A 21,080-nucleotide genomic window follows, 5' to 3' on the forward strand; every position below is an offset into this window, starting at 1 on the left:
ACTGTATTGTGGTATTATCTTCCTTAGTGGGCCATGCAAGCTGCTCTTTTGAATAATGTTTTTTTTTGTAAGGTAGGGTGGGGGACACTGGTGATGAGTTTTTGGAACCAGGGCGGGGGCTCCAAAATGGCTGGGAGTCACTGGTCTTGACAGTAGCTTCTGTGGATTAGAACTGGGTCCAGCAGTCTGAGAGTAGGCGACAGGTCAGTCCAGTGAGTGGGTCCTTCTGATCCCTGGCTCCCCGGCCAATGCCTGGCTGCACTGAGTGCCAACAATGGACCTGGGGAGGATATAAGACTTGAGGCTTATTGGTCTTACCTGGGTAAGGGTGGATGCCGTTGGCAAACACGGCTTCTGCGGCAGGCTGCCCGTTAGCCTGAGGCGGTAGGCCAGTGAAACCATTCACCCCAATGGGAGATGGGATACTAGGCACGGCTGCTGCGGTGATGCCTGGAGGTGTGCTGCCACCTAGAGGAGGGGTGGAGAAGACAACATGAAAGCGGGATGCCCTACAGTTGCTAGTACAGTCATACCTCGTGTTGCGTTTGCTTCAGGTTGAGCATTATCAGGTTGCGTCCCGCGGCGACCCAGAATTACTGGAAAGGGTTACTTCCGGGTTTTGCTGCTCACGCATGCGCAGATGCTCAAAATGACGTTACGCACATGCGCAGAAGCGGCAAATCGTGACCTGCACACACGCAGATGCAGGTTGCGTTCTGCTCATGTTGCGAACGGGGCTCTGGAACGGATCCCGTTCGCAACCAGAGGTACCACCGTATTATTTGTATACCACCCTTCATCTGAAGACCACAGGGCGGTTCACACCAGAAATAGACAAATGAGAACACAAGATACATCATAAAATGAAAGCAAAAGCAAACCAATAACCCCTCCCACAAACGCCCCCCACTGCCCGCTCAAGAACTTCACCTAAGAAGGAGAGATTGGCAACTGGGAAGTAATTACCGTATTTTTTGCTCTATAAGATTCACCTTTTCCCTCCTAAAAAGTAAGGGGAAATGTGTGTGCGTCTTATGGAGCGAATGCAGGCTGCGCAGCTATCACAGAAGCCAGAGCAGGAAGAGGGATTGCGGCTTTCACTGCGCAGCGATCCCTTTTGCTGTTCTGGCTTCTGAGATTTAGAATATTTTTTTCTTGTTTTCCTCCTCCAAAACTAGGTGCGTCTTGTGGTCTGGGGCGTCTTATAGAGCGTAAAATACGGTACTTAGATTTTCTGAATCGAGGGAGGGTTTCCAGAGGAATGGTTCTATCACAGCCTTCTTCAAGGAGGCAGAGACCGCCCCATCTTGCAAGGAGGCATTTATCCCCTCCCTGGCCCAGCCAGCTGCCCCCTCCCTGCCAGGTGCGGTGGGTTCCTCACCTGAGGTGGGCGTCATGGGTGCGGCGGCCAGGCCGTTCATGTTTAGCGCTGCCATCTGCTGCATCTGAGCTGCTGCGAAGGCCGCCATGGGGTTTAGGTAGCCGCCTTGTGCCACGGATGCCATAATGGCGGCCTGCTGCTGCATCAGCTGGAACAAAGAGAGCAGGGAAAAAATATCACGCATTCACTGGCGGGGCAGCCCCGGGACGGAGGCGGCCACCACTGATGTCACAGCCGCACATTTCCAGGGCCTTGGAGGGACTCGAGGGTACCCACACTTTCCCAACAGAGCAGGCGCCGAGGGCCTTCTGGCGGTTCCCTCATTGCGAGAAGCAAAGCTACAGGGAACCAGGCAGAGGGCCTTCTCGGTAGTGGCGCCTGCCCTGTGGAACGCCCTCCCATCAGATGTCAAAGCGATAAATAACTATCTGACATTCAGAAGGCATCTTAAGGCAGCCCTGTTCAGGGAAGTTTTTAATCTGTGATATTTTAGTGTATTTTTGGTTTCTATGGAAGCCGCCCAGAGTGGCTGGGGAAACCCAGCCAGATGGGCGGGGTACAAATAATAAATTATTATTATTATTATTATTATAAAGACTTTTCAGCTGGTTATCATTATTCAACGTTTGTGCCAATTGCCCCATTCGTTGGTTACTTTGCACCGAAGCAAATTTGCACATTGACAAAGCTTGCTTGGGATTCAGAAGGAAGTGAGAGGTTTTGAGTGGTGGAAGTAGCAGAAGAACAGCTCCTCGCAGCTTTTACCTTGGTTTCGTCTAATCGATGTTCCTTCTGACTGTTCCCCCATGTGGTGGCTCCTGGAATTTATCTACTCTGGAAGGCCATTTCATCTTACACTTTGCCCATAGTGCCTTCATAACAAATGCTCCCCTATGGCAACAGGCGGCGCTGTGGTGTAAACCACTGAGCCTTGGGTTTGCCGATCAGAAGGTTGGCAGTTCGAATCCCCGCAACGGGGGGAGCTCCTGTTGCTCGGTCCCTGCTCCTGCCCACCTAGCAGTTTGAAAGCACGTCAAGTGCAAGTAGATAAATAGGTACCGCTCTGGCGGGAAGGTAAACGGCGTTTCCGTGCGCTGCTCTGGTTCGCCAGAAGCGGCTTAGTCATGCTGGCCACATGACCCGGAAGCTGTACGCCGGCTCCCTCGGCCAGTAAAGTGAGATGAGCGCCACAACTCCAGAGTCGTCCGCAACTGTACCTAACGGTCAGGGGCCCCTTTACCTTTTATGGTAAAAGGGGGGCCACAAAATGCTACAGTGTTGAACTATTGAACTGCTCCTGTTCCAGGTTGCAGCCAGCCATGCCCTTTCCCAGTGCATTCCCTTCCGTTCCTCCTCATCCTGAGTTTCCATTTCCCCTCAAGGGTCTATCAGCGTTCTGTAGCCACTGAGCATGCTGGGTTGTTCTTGGGATACCCCCTTCCCTACGTTCCCCCTTTCTTTCGGTACTTCTGAAAATCTTGGGGGTTCCCCCGCAAATCTGCTGACATTTGCCTCTTGTTCATGAGTGGCATCATTCTGACTATGTAAGGATCAACACTCTAAGCTTGGGTGCTGGAAACAGAGGGAATGTGATGGCTTGACCCCGTGGCAGAAACAAATAGGGGAAGTTGGCCTGAACTAATCTAGAATCAGATTATTAAGTATGACTGTGATATTTAATAAATTAAGCACTCGGATGAATTTTGTATTATTGTTAGGAGTTGCTCAGGATGTATTTTAATTGATTGCCTGATTTTATGTTAATGTGTTATATACTTGATGTTAGCCGCTCTGAACCTGGTTTTGGGAGGGCGGGGTATAAATAAACATTATTATTATTATTATTATTATTATTATTATTATTATTATTATTATGCAATCAGGGCAAGTATTTGTTTGTTAGATGGAACAATCCTCCTCTCCCCTTTTCATGCAGTTCCACGGATTCTCCTAACCCCCTCCAGAGCATTTTTTTTTTGGGGGGGTACGTGGGGAGACCAGGGTGAGAAGGTGGGGAAAGCCCCATCGCACAATTCGAAGCTCTTCAGCAGGGCTGCTGCTGATGGGACACTTTAGTTAAGAGCAGAAGAAAAGTCCGCTGGATCAGGCCAGTGGGCCGTCTAGTACAGCGTCCGCTTCTCACAGTGGCCAACCAGATACCTCTTCTGTGAAACCCGCAAGCAGGATTCGAGCGCAAGCATCCTCTCCTCTGCTGTGGCTCCCAAGAACTGGTATTCAGAAACATTGTTGCCTCCAGCCATGGAAGCAGAGCACAGCCATCGATAGCCCTCTCCTCCATGAATTGTCTAATCCACTTTTAAAATAATCTAAGTTGGTAGCTGTAAAGGGAATTGGGGGTTGCTTGTGCGTAAAGGGTGCTGCAGCTCTAGGCAACGTTGCCTGGCTAAACCTTTCCCTGGCTGGACAGCCCTTTCTCCATGGCTGTGTCAGTCGCTGGCAGAATCCGTCAGTGGGCGTTTTCTGAACTTCTTCCAACATAAAAACTCTTTGACCCCAAGTCTCCGCCTAGCCTCTCTGCGCGGAAGTCTCCTGCGCAGAGTGGGCGTGCCCAACGGAGGTCCTGGGCTCTCCCTGCTGCTCTCTGTGGAAGAGTCTTGGAGCCCTCTCTCCGCAGTCCCCCCTTGCTTCCTGGTGTCACTCCTATTTCCTTCCTCAAAGGAAGTTTGCTCTCTCTCCCTGCTGGTCCCTTCTCCTGCATCGTTAGGGAGCCTTACCTCCACTCTAGGCTCCGATGGCAGTTCCCTGACAGTAGCCATCACTGGGAAAGGGAGTTCCACAGTTTAACTGTGCACTGAATGAAGAGTATTTCTTTTATCCGTTGTGAATCTTTAAATATTCAGTTTCGCTGGCTGTTCCATTGTTTAACTCTGTGCTTTATGAAGAAGTACTTTCGTTCTTTTTATGTTATATTATTATTTTGCAATTTTGCAATCCTCCCATAGGAGTCCAGGGTGCTTTGTTTTATCAAGTACAGTCGTACCTTGGATTTCGAACGGCTTAGCTGCTGAATATTTCAGCTCCCGAACAATTGATAACCAGAAGTGAGTGTTCTGGTTTTCAAACTTTTTTGGAAGCCGAATGTCCGACGGGGCTTCCGCAGCTTCTGATTGGCTGCAGGAGCTTTTTTATTTGCTTTTGGAATGTGAACATCTGTGGACTATTAAGAAATCTGAACTGAAGATATGGAAATGTATGCTGATATAAACAATTCATTAATAAATTATTTGGCCAAAATGCATCTGATTAATGGACTAGGATTTCTCCTTACCCAATTACTTTAACTAAACAGCGCTTAGCTACGATGATAGGTGCTTTCAACAGACGTCTTGGGCAGTGTTGAAAAACAGAGTAATTTGGGATGAGGGCTTTCTTCTTTTTCTGCCATTGTGTCCAATCAGAGTAAAAGTGCTTGCCTATTATCAACGAGGGAGTTGGGTATGCTTAGCTTGGCAAAGAGAAGACTGAGAGTTAACATAGCTATCTTCAAATATCTGCTGTCACATGGAAGATGGAGCAAGCTTGTTTTCTGCTGCTCCAGAGGGTAGAACCAATGGCTTCAAATTACAAGGAAGTCAAGGAATAACTTTCTGAGGGTAAGAGTGGAACAGACTCCCTTGCAAGGAGATGGACTCCACTGGAGTTTTTAAACAGAGGTTAAATGGCCTTCTCTTCAGGGATTCTTTACCTGTGATTCCTGCTTTGTAAGGGGTTGTACTAGATCAGTGGTTCTCAACCTGTGGGTCCCCAGATGTTGTTGGACTACAACTCCCATCATCCCTGAGCTCTGGCCTTGCTAGCTAGGGGTGATGGGAGTTGTAGTTCAGCAACATCTGGGGACCCACAGGTTGAGAAAGGCTGTACTAGATGAATTGAGGTCCCTTCCACCCTATGAGTCTAGGATCTGCTTCATTTGCTCTTGATGATATCAATATGGAGGAAACCCTGATTGGCCATATATCCTCCTCATCATGGGATCCCTGATTGGCTGGGATCACCTATATGGTTACTCCCAGAAGGACAATCCTTTCCTTTAGAGCAGGAAAACGAGGCCCAACTACAAACAATGAAGCCATCTGTGTAATTTAAGGGGAGGTGGGAATTATTATTTTGTTATGTACTGAGTTGAATAGGATCCAAAAGGCAGCAGTCTGATTGGAACTATAGGATTCAGAATGCAGCAGTCTGATTGGTCCTAGAACAATAGGGTCCAGAATGCAGCAGTCCGATTGGTCCACAGGAGCCACCCAATCCAGCTTCAGGTGGAAGTGAATCTGCAACCTGATTGGCCTACAGGTGAATCCTGGAATTAGCCAATCACGTGGGGCCCATTGTATAAATAATGTATATAGAGCAGACATTCTGGGGGAACTTCCATTCCTCCTCCCCACTATGAGCTGAATAAAGAGCATGAAATCCACTCTCGACTCCGAGTATATTTCATATTCCTTCCCAGAAAGCGCTGCTTCTCTCCCCAAAATCAAATCGGGAGATGACCCAGAGCAGCAATGTTTCTTTGAGCTTATCTCCACCTTTGTTTGAATTCCATTGGGTGTCGGGATGCAGGGATGGCAAAGCCAAGCAGGCATGGCTTCAACCTTCCAGCCTCCCTTTCCTGTAACTTTTTAATTGGCTGCTGTTGCCAGGCAGGGAATAAGCCGCCCCTCTCTCTCCCCCCTACAACCACAAATTCCCCACACTTGCTGCTGCATTTTTTTAAAATGTCCTTAGATCTGTTTGAAAGGAAAAGTGCTAAAGAAAAAAGCTGGACCTTGCTATGATTTCCTGTATCTCGGCACACATCATGTGGGTGTCAAGGTGGCAGCTTCCTGTTTGATTGTTAATTACCCTTTCTTACTGCATGCCGCGTAAGACACTTTCACATTTTAATTAGCGATTTACTCTTCTTTGTAATTACTGATGGAGTGATTAGAAGCCCTTTTCTATTGCTGCACAATGGCAGACCCCCCTCCCCCTTTTCAAGGAGCACACCCGTTCATCTGGTGTCGGTGGAATTTATTCTCTGGATTAGGCAGCGAGCAGGTGATTTTGTAAAGTACACCCAGAACAGGAGCCTGGAAGTGAAATCACGCCGGCCTTTAAGAAACATGGCCTGCGCTCACTCCCCTGTGCGCTTACCTGGGAGTAAGTCACACTGAACCCAACAGCACCTGATTCTGAGTAGAGCAGCGCAGGCTTGCACTGTTGACATGCCAGGGCAAATAATAATAATAATAATAATAATAATAATAATAATAATAATAATATATTTATACCCTGCCCATCTGGCTGGGTTTCCCCAGCCACTCTGGGCGGCTTCCAACAGAACACTAAAATACAATAACCTATTAAACATTAAAAGCCTCCCTAAACAGGGCTGCATTCAGATGTCTTCTAAAAGACTGGTAGTTGTTGTTCTCTTTGACATCTGGAGGGAATGTGTTCCGCAGGGTGGGTGCCACTACTGAGAAGGCCCTCTGCCTGATTCCCTGTAACTTGGCTTCTTGTATCGAGGGAACCACCAGAAGGTCCTCGGAGCTGGACCTCAGTATCCGGGCAGAATGATGGGGGTGGAGACGCTCCTTCAGGTATACTGGACCGAGGCCGTTTAGGTCTTTAAAGGTCAGCACCCACACTTTGAATTGTGCTCGGAAACATACTGGGAGCCAATGTATGTCTTTTAGAAGACATCTGAAGGCAGCCCTGTTTAGGGAAGCTTTTAATGTTTGATGTATTATGGTATTTTAATATTTTGTTGGAAGCCGCCCAGAGTGGCTGGGGAAGCCCAGCCAGATGGGCGGGGTATAAATAATAAATTATGATGATGATGATGATGATGGTTGGCTTAGCTGCATTTGCTCCTGCTTCCTGTGTGCGGCAGAATTGCGGGACAGGGAAGCCAAATGCAGAAAAGCATTGCAGTGCTTCGAACACCTCAGGAGAGGAAGTCCTATAACCCTGGGAACTGGAGAAGAATTATAAACGAGAGATCTGGCCCTTGAGATGTATCTCTGGGAAGATTTATGGCAGGTGAGCCGATTCCTGTAAGGGTCACGGCTTTCTCCTGTAAAACCTCCGCAGCGTGTCTCGATTTGACACGAGGCCATTACAATAAGCATGGGGGGGGGTTGCATCCTTATATCTTCCTGCCCGGAATGAGGGGAAGGTCGACCCCTTATTTATTTATTTTGTCTCCTCCTTTCCTTAGGGACCTAAGACGACAAGAAGTTTCCTGCTGGGTGAGACCAAAGATTTCTTTGCTTCAGCACCCTGAGGGATGGGTGTCGTGGCTCGAGTGCCAGACTAGGACCTGGGAGACCAGGGTTCGAGTTCCCACTCGGCCCTGAAGCTCACTTGGGGGTCAGTCGCTGCCTCTTAGCCTGACCTACCTCGCAGGGTTATTGTTGATGTGGGGCTTAATCAGGAGGCGGAGAACCATCACCTTGAGCTCCTTGGTGGAAAACATGGGATATAAAGTCCTTAAGAAGCTTGCATTCCATTTCAGTCTGTGGAATTGGCATTAGTACAGGTAATACCTGCCAAAACTAGATCATTTCGTGTGACAGCACTGAGACTTTGGAACTCCCTGCCTATGGATAGCAAGCAGGCGTCTTCACAGCACCCTTTCAGCGCCTGCTTAAAACGTTCTTGTTTAGGCAAACCTACTCAGATGTGTAGAAGGTTGATGTATATTTTAACCTGTTTTGGTATTTTAACTTTTTATATTTTAAAGTATTGTAGTTTGTTTGTTTTACCTGATTTTCTTCTTTTGGCTTTTTGTAAATGCTTTGTGGTTTGTTTTTACAATCAAGTGGCATGTAAATGAATTAAATATAAAGGTAAAGGTAAAGGGACCCCTGACCATTACGTCCAGTCGTGGACGACTCTGGGGTTGCGGCACTCATCTCGCTTTACTGGCTGAGGGAGCCGGCGTACAGCTTCTGGGTCATGTGGCCAGCAGGACTAAGCCGCTTCTGGCGAACCAGAGCAGCGCATGGAAACACCGTTTACCTTCCCATCGGAGTGGTACCTATTTATCTACTTGCACTTTGACGTACTTTTGAACTGCTAGGTTGGCAGGAGCAGGGACCGAGCAACGGGAGCTCACCCTGTTGCGGGGATTCGAACCGCCAACCTTCTTATCGGCAAACCCTAGGCTCTGTGGTTTAACCCACAGCGCCACCCGCACCCCAAATAAATATTAAATAAATAGATATAACTTTAAATAGTCACGTCTCCCCCTACCCCAATAATTCCGGGAGTTGTAGTTTGTGAAGGGTACTTGGAAAGAGACCCCTATTCCCCTCTCACCATTACTATTCCCACTCTGTCCAACCACTCTGGGAATTGCAGCTCTGCAAGGGGACTAGGCGCCTCCGAACCACTCTCAGAACCTTGAATGAGCTACAGTTCCCAGGAATCTTTGAGGAAAGCCATGACTGTTTATAGTGGAATCAGAGCGCATAAATGTGGATGTGGCTGACATATTCCTTGGACCCCATACTCCTTGGACCCCACTGCACATCTGACCCAAGTCTTAAATGACAACACATCCCCACACCCCGCAAAGTTGGACGGGGTAACTGCTCTTGGTGTTGTCAAATGTAATAAACTAGCAAAACTAGCTGCCATGGTTTTTGGCGTCACATAGCTTTCAGATGCGTTCTTATTGTGTTTTAGACACAGATTAAAAAGTCCTGCTGCCACTTTACCTGGAAACAAGTATTTGAGGGCAGTTGTCCACCAGATTTCCCTCCCTTGCAAATATATGTTTTCAGTTATGTGTTTTAATAGATTGTTGGAAGCCGCTCAAAGTGGCTGGGGCAACTCTGGGCAGCATATTATTATTATTATTATTATTATTATTATTATTATTATTATTATTATTATTTTATTGTCTTGGCTGAACGGGTCATCTGGGTGGCTTCAGAAATAAAAATCTCCCAGGGTTCTTTCTCAAGTTTCTTGTAAATAGTGTGGTGTAGATTCCTCTCTCTCTCTCTCTCTCTCTCTCTCTCTCTCTCTCTCTCTCTCTCATATATTTTGGAGGTGCCAGTCACCCCAGTATCTTGAAGGCAGTGGTCCTACGTGGATTAAGCAAGGCCTCCGGGACAGCACAAGACTGTATCACTCCATTCCTTTTCTTTGTGCATGATGTGGTGATGGAGACAGATAGTAAATGACACAGATAACTGGTCTGATTGAGGAACAGGCTCCCGGCAGGACTGTGGCCCGTTGACACCGGGCGCCGGGACGTGATCCTGTCACTTAGACAACTCCGAGTCTCCCTGGGGTGCTCAGGGCCACCCGCTCAATGTGTGTGTGTTTGTGTGTCCAATGTCTACAGGGATGTGCGATGTTGCAAAGGCAATGTTCTCCCGCTGTCAACCTGATGCTTAGTAGAAAAGGAACGGGGAAGAGAGCAGCTGAAAAATGCCAAGGAATGTTGGCCTTTGCAAGTGGCCACCCAGAGGGGTAGTGTAGTGTAGTGGTTAGAGCATCAGATGAGGAGGCCAAGGTTCAAATCCCCACTCAGCCAGGAAGCTCATTGTGCGACATTGGGCCAATCATCCTCCCCCTCTCTCTCTCTCTCTCCCTCCCTCCCTCCTTCCCTCCCTCTCTCCCTCCCTCCCTCTCTGGGTTGTGAGGGCAAATGGGAGGATAAATTGTGGGCCCCCCCTTGAGAAAAGGAGCTCCAGTCCATCAAACTCCGTCAGTGGGAGAGGTGGGAAACAGGTCTCATTCCATCAACATTCCCGCATTGCAGAGGGTTGGACTAGATGGCCCTTGGGGTCCCCACATTACAATGTTTCTATGAACTCTGCTGAAACACCAGCTCTATTAGGCACCTCCTGCGCCCCGAGCTGTTTCTATGCCAGTTGCCCATTATAAGAAAGACCATTTAACAATCGGTGCCTGGGTTTGCTTTTTTCCTCTTCCCTCCCAGTTTCTTCACCCTTGCGTGCCAATTAGGTGAGGCCAAGAGGCAATGACTGGCCCAGTGTTGCCCAGGGAGCTTCATGGCTGAGTGGGGATGGGAAACCCCAGGTCCTAGACTGACACTCAAACCACTGCACCACACTGCCTCCCAGGATAAAAAGAGACCGGGATAAGTGTTTGAAGCCCAGGACCAGCCTCTGCACATTTGTGACACTTGACGCAGCACAAAGAGTTCTTCCTTGCCTCAAAAATGCCTGTAATGATGAACTATGACCTTCCTTCCTGCACAAATGCAATTGATGGGCGCACACACACGAGCTGTGTCTACACTTACTGCCTGGGCGTAGGCGCCGTAGGCTCCAAACTGTATCGCCATGGGGTTGAACATGCCCATCTGCCCGGCCATTTGCTGCATGCGCCTCATCGTGCGTTCCTTGTCTGTGTCCGCAAACTTGACCACCAGGCTCGACGAGGCCCCCTGCAGGAAGGAAGACAAAACGTCAAGAAGGTGGGCAGAGAACTCCCCTTGTTGAGCTCAGCTGCGTCTGTTAGAAACCACGGCAGTCCAGGTGCTCTTAACCTAGAGGCTGGACTACTGCAATGCGATCCATGTGGGGCTGCCCTTGGGCCTGATTTGGGAGCTCCAGCTAGCGCAGAATGTGGCAGCCAGACAGCTGGTGACTGGGAGTGGCCGCCGAGACCATATAACACCAGTCTTGAAAGACCTACATTGTCTCCCAGTACGTTTCCGAGCACAATTCAAAGTGTTGGTGCTGACCTTTAAAGCCCTAAACGGCCTCGGCCCAGTAGACCTGAAGGAGCATCTCCACCCCCATCATTCTGCCCGGACACTAAAGTCCAGTGCCGAGGGCCTTCTGGCAGTTCCCTCACTGCGAGAAGTGAGGTTACAGGGAACCAGGCAGAGGGCCTTCTCGGTAGTGGCGCCCACCCTGTGGAATGCCCTCCCATCAGATGTCAAAGAGAAGAACAACCACCTGACATTTAGAAAACATTTGAAGGCAGCCCTGTTCAGAGAGGTTTTTAATGTGTGACATTTTGAGGTATTTTTAATCTTTGTTGGAAGCCACCCAGAGTGGCTGGGGAAATCCAGCCAGATGGGTAGGGGTACAAATTAATAATAATAATAATAATAATAATAATAATAATAATATGTGCACCACCACATTCTCCAATGCTGGCGAAGCCAGCGGTGTGTTGCGTCCTCCTCCGCAGAGCGTGGGATCACATCGCTTTATCTGCATCCTGTTTTATATGTATTCAACAGCCTCTCCAGATCCACAATAATCAAGCATAAAGAGGTGAGGGATTAACATGCTAAGGAAGCCAATTTTACCCTGTGCGGAGGTTTCACAATAAGAGCCATGTTCCCGGGATTAACAGCACATTCGGGATGGAAGTGGCTTTCCGTGGTGACGAGTCTCTCTCTCTCTCCCCCCTCCCTCTCTCTCGCTTTGACCTGTCACTCTTCCCCACTCTAATAAATCTATAACCCACTTGAACAATGCAGCAACGAACAAGGAAGTGAAACAAATGGTTTAGCTAAACAAAGGTAGAGGGGGTGCGAGAGAGAGAGAAGAGAGAGAGGGATACTCTGTTCAAGGATGCAGAGAGAGCGCTAACTGTGAGTTACTATGAAAGCAAAGCTAGAAAAAGGGGGGTGGAGAATCACCTCCAGTCTCTATCAAGGTTTTTGATTCATGCACAGGAGCGAGTCTTTTCCTTAATCTCCCTCTTCTCCCCTCCCAGTCTCCAAATCACATGACACAGTATTGATCCTTCCCCAAACAGTGCTCTTAATTACACTTCATTGACAAATGAATATTTTTAATGCATACATTTCCTGGCAATTATCACCAGACCGGTCCTTAATTAGATCTCAAGATTCGCTTAATTAATCCTGGATCGGGAGACTGCTCTGGTAACCGGGATCTAATGATCTCAACCTATTTGCAAAAAAACGTTGGAGGCTGAGACCAATGACTGCAAATCCGGCAGCCAAGGGTTGGGGCAGAAGTGGAGGTGGCAAGTTTCCTCCAATTCTTCTTTTTCCTGGTAGGGGCACAGGATGCCCCAAAAATGTGGTGGGTGCAAATTGGCGACAAGGTGTACAATGGATTGCCACAGGGAATCGGGAACTTTGAGTTTAAAAAAAGATTAAGAATCCTGTTTTCGCAGCTGTTCTATGGTTGCAAATGTATGGCATTCAGCAAAAAAACCCCTGTATGCATTCATTTAATCAGAGGATGTGGGGCAAATCCAGACTTTGCGAATTCTGATGCAAAGCTGACCTGATCTGGGCTACCGTGTAAATGGGAATTTAGTGATCCACCAGGCTTTGCCCTTCTCTGAAGTTTGCCTCTGCTCAAAAAAGGTATCGAAACACATTTAAAAGGGATATTCCGAGAGAATAGATTTAGAAATGTTTATTCTGTGGGGAAATGTGTTCAAAAACCACATATTAATATGTGGATTTCCATGTGGCTCCAAGTTTGCAGAGAATTGAGGAAATGGGACAGAATGACCGCATGCCCAAGGGTAAGAAAAACAGCCGCTATTTAACTTTGTGTGCTGAAAGATTGCCCACATGCATAAAATAAGAAGAATTTCTTCAAGCAGCACATCGTTAAAGTACGGAATAGGCTCCCACAAGATGTGATAGTCACGAACTTGGGTTGGCTTTAAGAGAGTTGACAAATTTGTGATGGATAAGGCTATCTGTGGCTAATAATGATCGTGGCCATGACGTTGGGGGTTGGACTAGATGACCCTCGGGGTACCTTCCAACTCTATGATTCTGAGATGACTTTGATCCACTATGCCTCTGAATACCAGTAGCTGGGAATCACAGGTAGTTGCTTCGCATGGACTCTTGCCTGGCCACTGTGAGAACAGGACACTAGTTTAGATGGACCTTGGCCTGATTTAGGAACAGGGCTTATTTGACCACTGCATGTGAGCATAAATCTGTAACCTATAAATATAATGTTTGAAGACTGGGAAAGGTTGTGGAGGAAAGGGGTTAAGTTCACTGCATGTATGGTGTTAAAGGAAGATGTTAGGAAAATGATGTATAGATGGTACTTAACCCCTGTAAAATTAGCAAAGATTTACCATATGACTGATAACCTATACTGGAAATGTAAAGAAAAAGAAGGTACTTTTTATCACATGTGGTGGACCTGCCCCAAGGTGAAAGACTTCTGGGAAAAGATATACAATGAATTGAAAAAAAATGTTGAAATATACATTTATTAAGAAACCAGAAGCCTTTCTACTTGGAATAATAGGTCTGGAATTGCCCCCAAAAGATGTTAGATTGTTTTTGTATGCCACATCAGCTGCTAGAATTTTGCTGGCCAAAAACTGGAAATTACAAGAAGTAGCAACAGTGGAGGAATGGCAGATGAAGAAGATGGAATTTTCAGAGCTAGCCGACCTGACCGGAAAAGTCTGTGACCAGAGGGAGGAGGAGCACCAAGAGAAGTAGAAGAAATTCAAAGACTATTTAGCTAAATATCTTAATATAATCAGAATTACTTGCGAGCACCAAATAGGCCTAGGATTTGAAAATGTGATATGTAAAATACTATGTTAAAGTTAAAAACGAAAAGAAAGTAAGATGTTAATTGACCAAGTAAATTTTATGCGGAAATAGTTTTGGAAAACTGTTACAATGATTTACAGTGGTACCTCAGGTTAAGTACTTAATTCGTTCCGGAGGTCTGTACTTAACCTGAAACTGTTCTTAACCTGAAGCACCACTTTAGCTAATGGGGCCTCCCGCTGCCGCCGCACCGCTGGAGCACAATTTCTGTTCTCATCCTGAAGCAAAGGTCTTAACCTGAAGCACTATTTCTGGGTTAGCGGAGTCTGTAACCTGAAGCGTATGTAACCTGAGGTACCACTGTATATGGAAACTCAGCCAGGGGGATTTGAGGAAGTCACCTAACAATGTTAACAAAAGTGGAATTATTATAATTAGAATAAATGTTTGTTTGTTTTTTCTTTTTCCTATCTGCTTGTTATAAACTTGGAAAATTAATAAAAAATTTTTTGGGGAAAAATCTGTAACCTATAGTCTACAGAGATGGAATCCAAGCCTTTTGCATTGACTCCAAGCAACTGAGGTCCCTGAATGGGGATGAAGTCTCCCTTTCAGTCTCTGCTTTTGTAACAGGCCAGTTAAACGCAGAGCTTATCAAAACCCGATTGCTCTCTGCCTGGCAGGGCCGGTTAATGTAGCTCCCTCGGCTGTCTCCCAGCGGCTGGTAATGGATCGCTCCTCTCCGCCGTCCGACCTCAGCATCCTCAAGCCCGGGACCAGGAGGGGAGGATAAAAATGGAGTCACAATTGCTCCGCGCCGTCCTCACTTTGTAATCCCTAATGAGAGACCTCGGTGGGGGAAAACTAATTTCCCAGCCTGTCTGAAGGTGTGAAATAAAGTTCTTCTTGAAAATGAGAGCTTGACAGGTCAGTGGCAAAATTTCATATTCACAGCAAAATAAAATATCCATCCATTGATATTTCATTAAAAGCCATGAAAACAAATCTGGGCCCCCCCCTCCCGCTCTCTGCCCTATTTCCATTCCCCCCTCCCTCTGCGCCTGAATGCAATACAAGCCAGGCATAAACTGCACCGAGACAGCAGTTAAATCTTGTTCTCTTTAGGTGAACAATAGCGGCAAAAAGGCCCCACCCGACACTTGCCGGAGCTATTGCTTTGCAGAGTTAAGAGGCTGTATATTGCAAAATAAATAGGCCCCAAAGGGTTAAAAAACCAGTAGGTCCGGCAGATTTTTGTCTCCGGTTCCTGTCAAGGAACTCGCAGGGGCCTCGGGCATCTCTGACTTACGGTTATTTGCATAAATGTAGCTGGCTGTTTCTCTCTCCCTAGGTATAGCATTTCACATTTCTCGGTGCAGAATTCCATTCGGTTTGTCATCCACCCTGGCTCTCCAGAGTGCTGGAATCAGCCCAAATTTACAGGTTACTGTCTCAATGTTGTGACGCCTGTGGCCCTCCATATATCGTTGAGCTTTGCCTGCCAAAGGTCCCAGATTCGATGGGAGAGAGAGCACCGTGCAGTGGTTATAGCGTTGGACTAGGACCTGGAAGGATGGGACGTGGGTGGCGCTGTGGGTTAAACCACAGAGCCTAGGACTTGCAGATCAGAAGGTTGGTGGTTCGAATCCCCACAACGGGGTGAGCTCCTGTTGCTCGGTCCCTGCTCCTGCCAACCTAGCAGTTCGAAAGCACGTCAAAGTGCAAGTAGATAAATAGGTACCGCTCCGGCAGGAAGGTAAACGGTGTTTCCGTGTGCTGCTCTGGTTTGCCAGAAGTGGCTTAGTCATGCTGGCCACATGGCCTGGAAGCTGTCTGCAGACAAACGCCGGCTCCCTTGGCCAGTAAAGCAAGATGAGCACGCAACCCCAGAGTCGGTCACGACTGGCCCTAATGGTCAGGGGTCCCTTTACCCTTTACTTTTACTAGGACCTGGAAGACCAGGGTTAAGTGCCCACTTGGCCATGAGACTTACTGGGTGACCACTGCCTCTTAGCCTCACCTACCTCTCAGGGCTGGTTTTGTGGGGATTAAACGAGGAGGAAAAACAACGTACACCACCTTGAGCTCCTTGAAGGTGGGATATAAATGCAACGACCAGCAACCACAACAGCCCCTGGCGTCTCTGTGGACAGTCAGTGTTTACAAGGTGAAGCTAGATGGCCAATGGTTTGACTCACAACAGTTTCCTACTGGTTTAAGATTGGGCGGTTCAAAATACTCTGTACATGTCTAGGGGGGCATTTTATTCTCCCTGAGCAAGTCAGGTAAAGGTAAAGGGATCCCTGACCATTAGGTCCAGTCGTGACCGACTCTGGGTTTGCAGCGCTCATCTCGCTTCATTGGCCGAGGGAGCCGGCGTACAGCTTCCAGGTCATGTGGCCAGCAGGACTGAGCCGCTTCTGGCGAACCAGAGCAGCGCACGGAAACGCCGCTTACCTTCCCATCGGAGTGGTACCTATTTATCTACTTGCACTTTGACGTGCTTTCGAACTGCTAGGTTGGCAGGAGCAGGGACCGAGCAACAGGAGCTCACCCCGTCTCGGGGATTCGAACCGCCAACCTTCTGATCGGCAAGTCCTAGGCTTTGTGGTTTAACCCACAGCGCCACCCACGTGTGTGTGTGCAAATGGGCTCTTGAAATTTTCCACCCTATTTGTGGGCAAATAAACTGCAGAGGTGATGTAGAAGGAAATAAGACCATCCACTAAATTTCCTGAAGGGAGAGGAAATATACTCCTACTTTCCTAAGATTCTGTTGTTGTTGTTGCCACTGCTAGTAGGAACATGAGCCAACTGGGTTGGCAGCTGCATTGGTGGCAAGCAGTTTTCGCCCTGCAGTATGTCCCAAACTTTGGTGGAGGGGATAAATGATTTTGGTGGCTTCCATTAAAAAAAATATGGGGCGGGTATTCGGAGAAAATACTGCAAAGCAGCCTTTTCTCTGCAGGCCTAAGGAAGGGAAAGGAGGTGGGGGGGAGAGAAGATCTTTCCCAATTAAAATCGGCCTCAACTTCTCCTCAAGTTAAAAAATTCAGTCGTCTCTGGCAGAAAGTAATTACTGTGGCTCACAGTGACAACCAGTAAGGGATGGAGACTGGGGAGGAGACTTAAATCAAGCACTCTGCAAATAAATTATAACTCAGGAAGCCCCTCTGAGCGCCTCTCGCTATTTCAATATTCCCCGAAGAGCCCCATAACCAAGGAGGATGAGTTCGCCACAGGCTGTGTCACTCCGGCTCCTGGATGGATGTGCCCTGCCCCTCGCTCTGTCTTTGTCACTCTGCACTCTTTAACCAGGGGAGAAGCTTGCTCCAAGGACTGCTAATCTCACCTTATAAAAGGCTGCATTTCTGGATCAGCCTTTGGGCAAGACTCTGCTGTTGGATCCCAACCCCTGCCCCCACCGCCATAGTCATCTGCAGAAATGCAGCCCAGATTTTATTTATTTTGCCTCGTTTTTAATTGAACATACGAGTGCATTTTAGCTGGAAATAAAGTTTCTGGAGGAGACTCTTGAGAGTCCCATGGACTGCAAGAAGATCAAACCTATCCATTCTTAAGGAAATCAGCCCTGAGTGCTCACTGGAAGGACAGATCCTGAAGCTGAGGCTCCAAGACTTTGGCCACCTCCTGAGAAGAGAAGACTCCCTGGAAAAGACCCTGATGTTGGGAAAGATGGAGGGCACAAGGAGAAGGGGACGACAGAGGACGAGATGGTGGGACAGTGTTCTCAAAGCTACCAGCATGAGTTTGACCAAACTGCGGGAGGCAGTGGAAGACAGGAGTGCCTGGTGTGCTCTGGTCCAGGGGGTCACGAAGAGTCGGACATGACTAAATGACTCAACAACAACAACAACAAAGTTTTGCCAAGTATCAAAGGGAACCTGCTTTCAACTGAGTCGGAGCATCAGTCCATCTCTGTGCTGTCTACATCAGAGGCAGCAAACTTGTGGCTCTCCAGATGTTCAGATGCATCTCACTTCATCCCCGATCCCTGGCCATGTCGGCTGGGGCTGAGGGAAGTTGAAGTCCAACAGGTTTCTCGTTCCTGAACTAGACCATCACTTGCCTCTGCTGCCCCTAGCTACCTCTTTCCCTCTTGACTTCCCTTAGTAGTAGAAGAAGAAGAGTTTGGATTTGATATCCCGCCTTTCACTCCCTTTAAGGAGCCTCAAAGCGGCTAACATTCTCTTTTCCCTTCCTCCTCCACAACAAACACTCTGTGAGGTGTGTGGGGCTGAGAGACTTCAAAGAAGTGTGACTAGCCCAAGGTCACCCAGCAGCTGCATGTGGAGGAGTGGAGACGCGACCCGGTTCCCCAGATTACGAGACTACCGCTCTTAACTACACCACACTGGCTCTCTTAGTGGAACCTTTGGCTCTCCAGATATTCAACTGCACCTCCCATCATCCCTGATCACTGGCTGTGCTGCCTGCAGCTGTCAAGGAGCTCAAAGGAATGCACACGGCAGATAGTTGACTCTTTATGGTCAAAGATAGCATTTACATCTCTGCACACCAATCTAGTGTCTAGGCAGCTATTCCCAGCTCCACACTCTATGCAGCAGTTGCAGGAACAGGGGGATCACTTCTCCTCCACCAGTTTATGTACCTTTCCTAAAAGGCTGCACACATTCAGCCAAAGACTATGCCTGCACAAAAGCTTCCTCTGCTCATCCCTCTTCAGTCCCCTCCTGGTTCTGGGAGACAGTGGTAGAGAGAGGATGGCAAAGCTGCTGGCTCTTCACCTGCCTGACCTGCCTCTTCTTCTGACCCATTCTGCGCTCCACTCTCCAGCTTTGAAGCTTCCCCTGCCTCTGCCTGTTGCCTCCTGGCTGTTCCCCACAAATCACTGCCCCGCTCTCCCAAGTCAGACTCCAGTCCCCCTTCCCACGGTGCACACTTGTCAGCACCCCTGAAAACGGCTGATGGAAATGGAAGTCCAAAAGGTTCCTCATTCCTGAGCTAGACCATCACTTGCCTTTACTGTCCAAGCTACTTCTATCCCTCTGCCTTCCCTCAATGCAGGGGTGGGGAACCAGTGGCTCTTCCAACTCTGTAACTCTCACCACCCTGACCATTGGCCATACTGGCTGGGACTGATGAGAACTGGGTTAGTGAGGGAAAGGAGACTGGATAAGATCAGAGGGCAATGGAAGGGCAAGAGAGGAAGGGCGGGAGTTTGGTGTCCTTCCTGCTATGGGAGGGGCGAAGATTCAGACTGACCAACTATTGTCAATGCGAGCAGTCGAGAAGCTGTGCTCTGGATGTGGTTTTTTTTGCAAACAAATGTACATAAAACTGCTGGTGATTATAAGTGATCACAGCAGCATCACACCTGGGCAACTGCCTCTTGTGACTGTTGATGGCAGCACATTGTACAAGACGGCCAGGACACCTGCTGCTGAGGTTAAGGACAAGATCACTCCCACCCCTGGTTCCATTTCACAGAAGCCAGCCAGAGAGGCAGTTGACTATTTCTTCAAAGCTGGTGTTGGAGCCTCCTCCTCTGCCACACCTGTGGTTGCCAGGTCACTTTGGGGCTGGTCGTGTCTCTCCCACAACTTCTGCCACTCCCTGCCTCCCGGCATGTGCTGCCTGAGGCAGCTGTCTCACTCCACTTAACGGTAGGGCCATCCTGGGTCTAAATCTGAGCAGTATCACCCAGAGGCCGGCGTGCATGGCATCTTCTCATTCCCTGTGCCTTCCTAGCCCTTTCTTCCTTGCCAGGTATTGTTGATTTAGCTCCCTTTCTCCCCACAGACCAATAAAAGGCTGTTAGAGCACCAATTAGCTCCTTTTGTCTTCCGTGAGGCTGGGAGACCTGCCATTGGCTATCTCCCACTTATCCCATTTGGGCGTAATGGATTCTGCAGTGGCAGAAGACTTTGAAGGGGAACAGAGAGAGAGAGGCGCAGAAGGAAAGAGAGAGAGGGAGAGAGGGAGAGGGAGATAGAGAGAAAAGATGCCTGTGAAGTCCCCCTGGGCCTCTTAGCTGCCCTGCCAGATGCCTGAACTGTTTCCGAGATGTGACTAGAGAAGGAAAGTAGATCGGATGAGGTCTTTATGCCCCAAAAGGCCATCTTCAGAGCCGCGATGATTCATACCCCCTGTCAAGAGGCCGGGCTGACTAGCTTTCTATTCCGGGGCTTAGGAACATCTGATTTATTAGTTCATTTATGGAACAATAGGGAGGGCGTGCGGAGCGGGGAGTGGGGTGAGGGGAGAGGAAGTTGTCCTGCGGATTAGCAAAACTACTCACGGACATGCATACATACCGCCATGCGCTCACAAGAGGCTTTAAGAGGCATTATTGTGATGTGAGGTGCTAACTAGCTGTCTGGCCAGCGGGGAATGCAAGGAGATATTAGTGGGGGCTATGAGAAGGAAGGGCCACCGAGTGGAATGTCTTATTCTGAGTCCAGAAAGTGGAAGAAAGAAGAAGAGGAAAACTTGTTTTTGCAGGATGCACTGTTGACTTGTGGAATTTGCTGTCGCAGGAGGTGGTGATGGCCACAGGCTAGGCAGCTTTCAAAGGGGAACTGGGGAAGAGGGGGGAAGACTGTTCTGGTCACCTCACGCTCACGTGGTAGAGCTGGAAAAGTTCAGAAAAGGGCTGCTGAAATGATCAAGGCTTTGGAGTGACTCCTGCTTTCGAAAAAGTTGCAAAGTTTGGGACTTTTTAATTTAGAGAGGAGCAAAGGAACAGGGAACATGACAGATGCGCACAAAATTTTGCATGACACTGAGAAAGTGGACACAGAAAGTTTTCCCCTCTGTCTTTCTGAACTCCAGAACTCACAGATATCCAATGAAGCTGAATGTTGGAAGACTCAGGGCAGAGAAAAGGAAGGATTTCTTCTGGGTCTGGAAAGCAAGCCTTATGAGGAATGGTTGAAGGAGATGGGTATGTTTAGCCTGAGAGGAGATTATAGCCATCCTCAGATAGTTAAAGTGCTGGCTCCTGGAAGATGGAGCAGGATGGGTCTTTGGCCTGATCCAGCAAGACACTGCTTAAGTTCTTAGAATGAGGCGACAACAGGCCCCCTCCCTCCCCAGGAGCGCAACCATTCCATCTGAAACCAGAGCTGAGGCTGCTCTGTTCCTGTTAATTTTCGCGGCGCAGCTGTCAGCGGGTCTGTAAATAGTACTCCG

The 21,080-nt window shown here is 48.3% G+C and overlaps 1 protein-coding gene across 15 annotated transcripts in view; it reads right to left on the reverse strand.

Annotated features, from left to right (window-relative positions):
- The window catches only part of CELF4 (CUGBP Elav-like family member 4), an 806,729-nt gene that overhangs the window by 61,802 nt on the left and 723,847 nt on the right, over positions 1 to 21,080 (reverse strand). For 9 of the 15 annotated variants that reach the window (XR_008332805.1, XM_053408996.1, XM_053408988.1 and 6 more), the window contains exons 6-8: positions 10,674 to 10,817; positions 1,382 to 1,529; positions 319 to 468 (exon numbers count right to left, since the gene is read on the reverse strand). Coding sequence is in view for 14 of the 15 variants with exons in the window: in XM_053408996.1 (XP_053264971.1) it covers positions 319 to 468; positions 1,382 to 1,529; positions 10,674 to 10,817 (442 nt within the window). In the remaining variant the exon portion in view is untranslated. Of the gene's footprint in view, positions 1 to 318; positions 469 to 1,381; positions 1,530 to 10,667; positions 10,818 to 21,080 lie in introns of all 15 variants that reach the window. The other 6 variants (XM_053408997.1, XM_053408992.1, XM_053408995.1 and 3 more) reach the window with 1 other exon arrangement.

This window comes from Podarcis raffonei, chromosome 11 (assembly GCF_027172205.1).
Source record: "Podarcis raffonei isolate rPodRaf1 chromosome 11, rPodRaf1.pri, whole genome shotgun sequence".
Taxonomy (NCBI): Eukaryota; Metazoa; Chordata; class Lepidosauria; order Squamata; family Lacertidae; genus Podarcis; species Podarcis raffonei.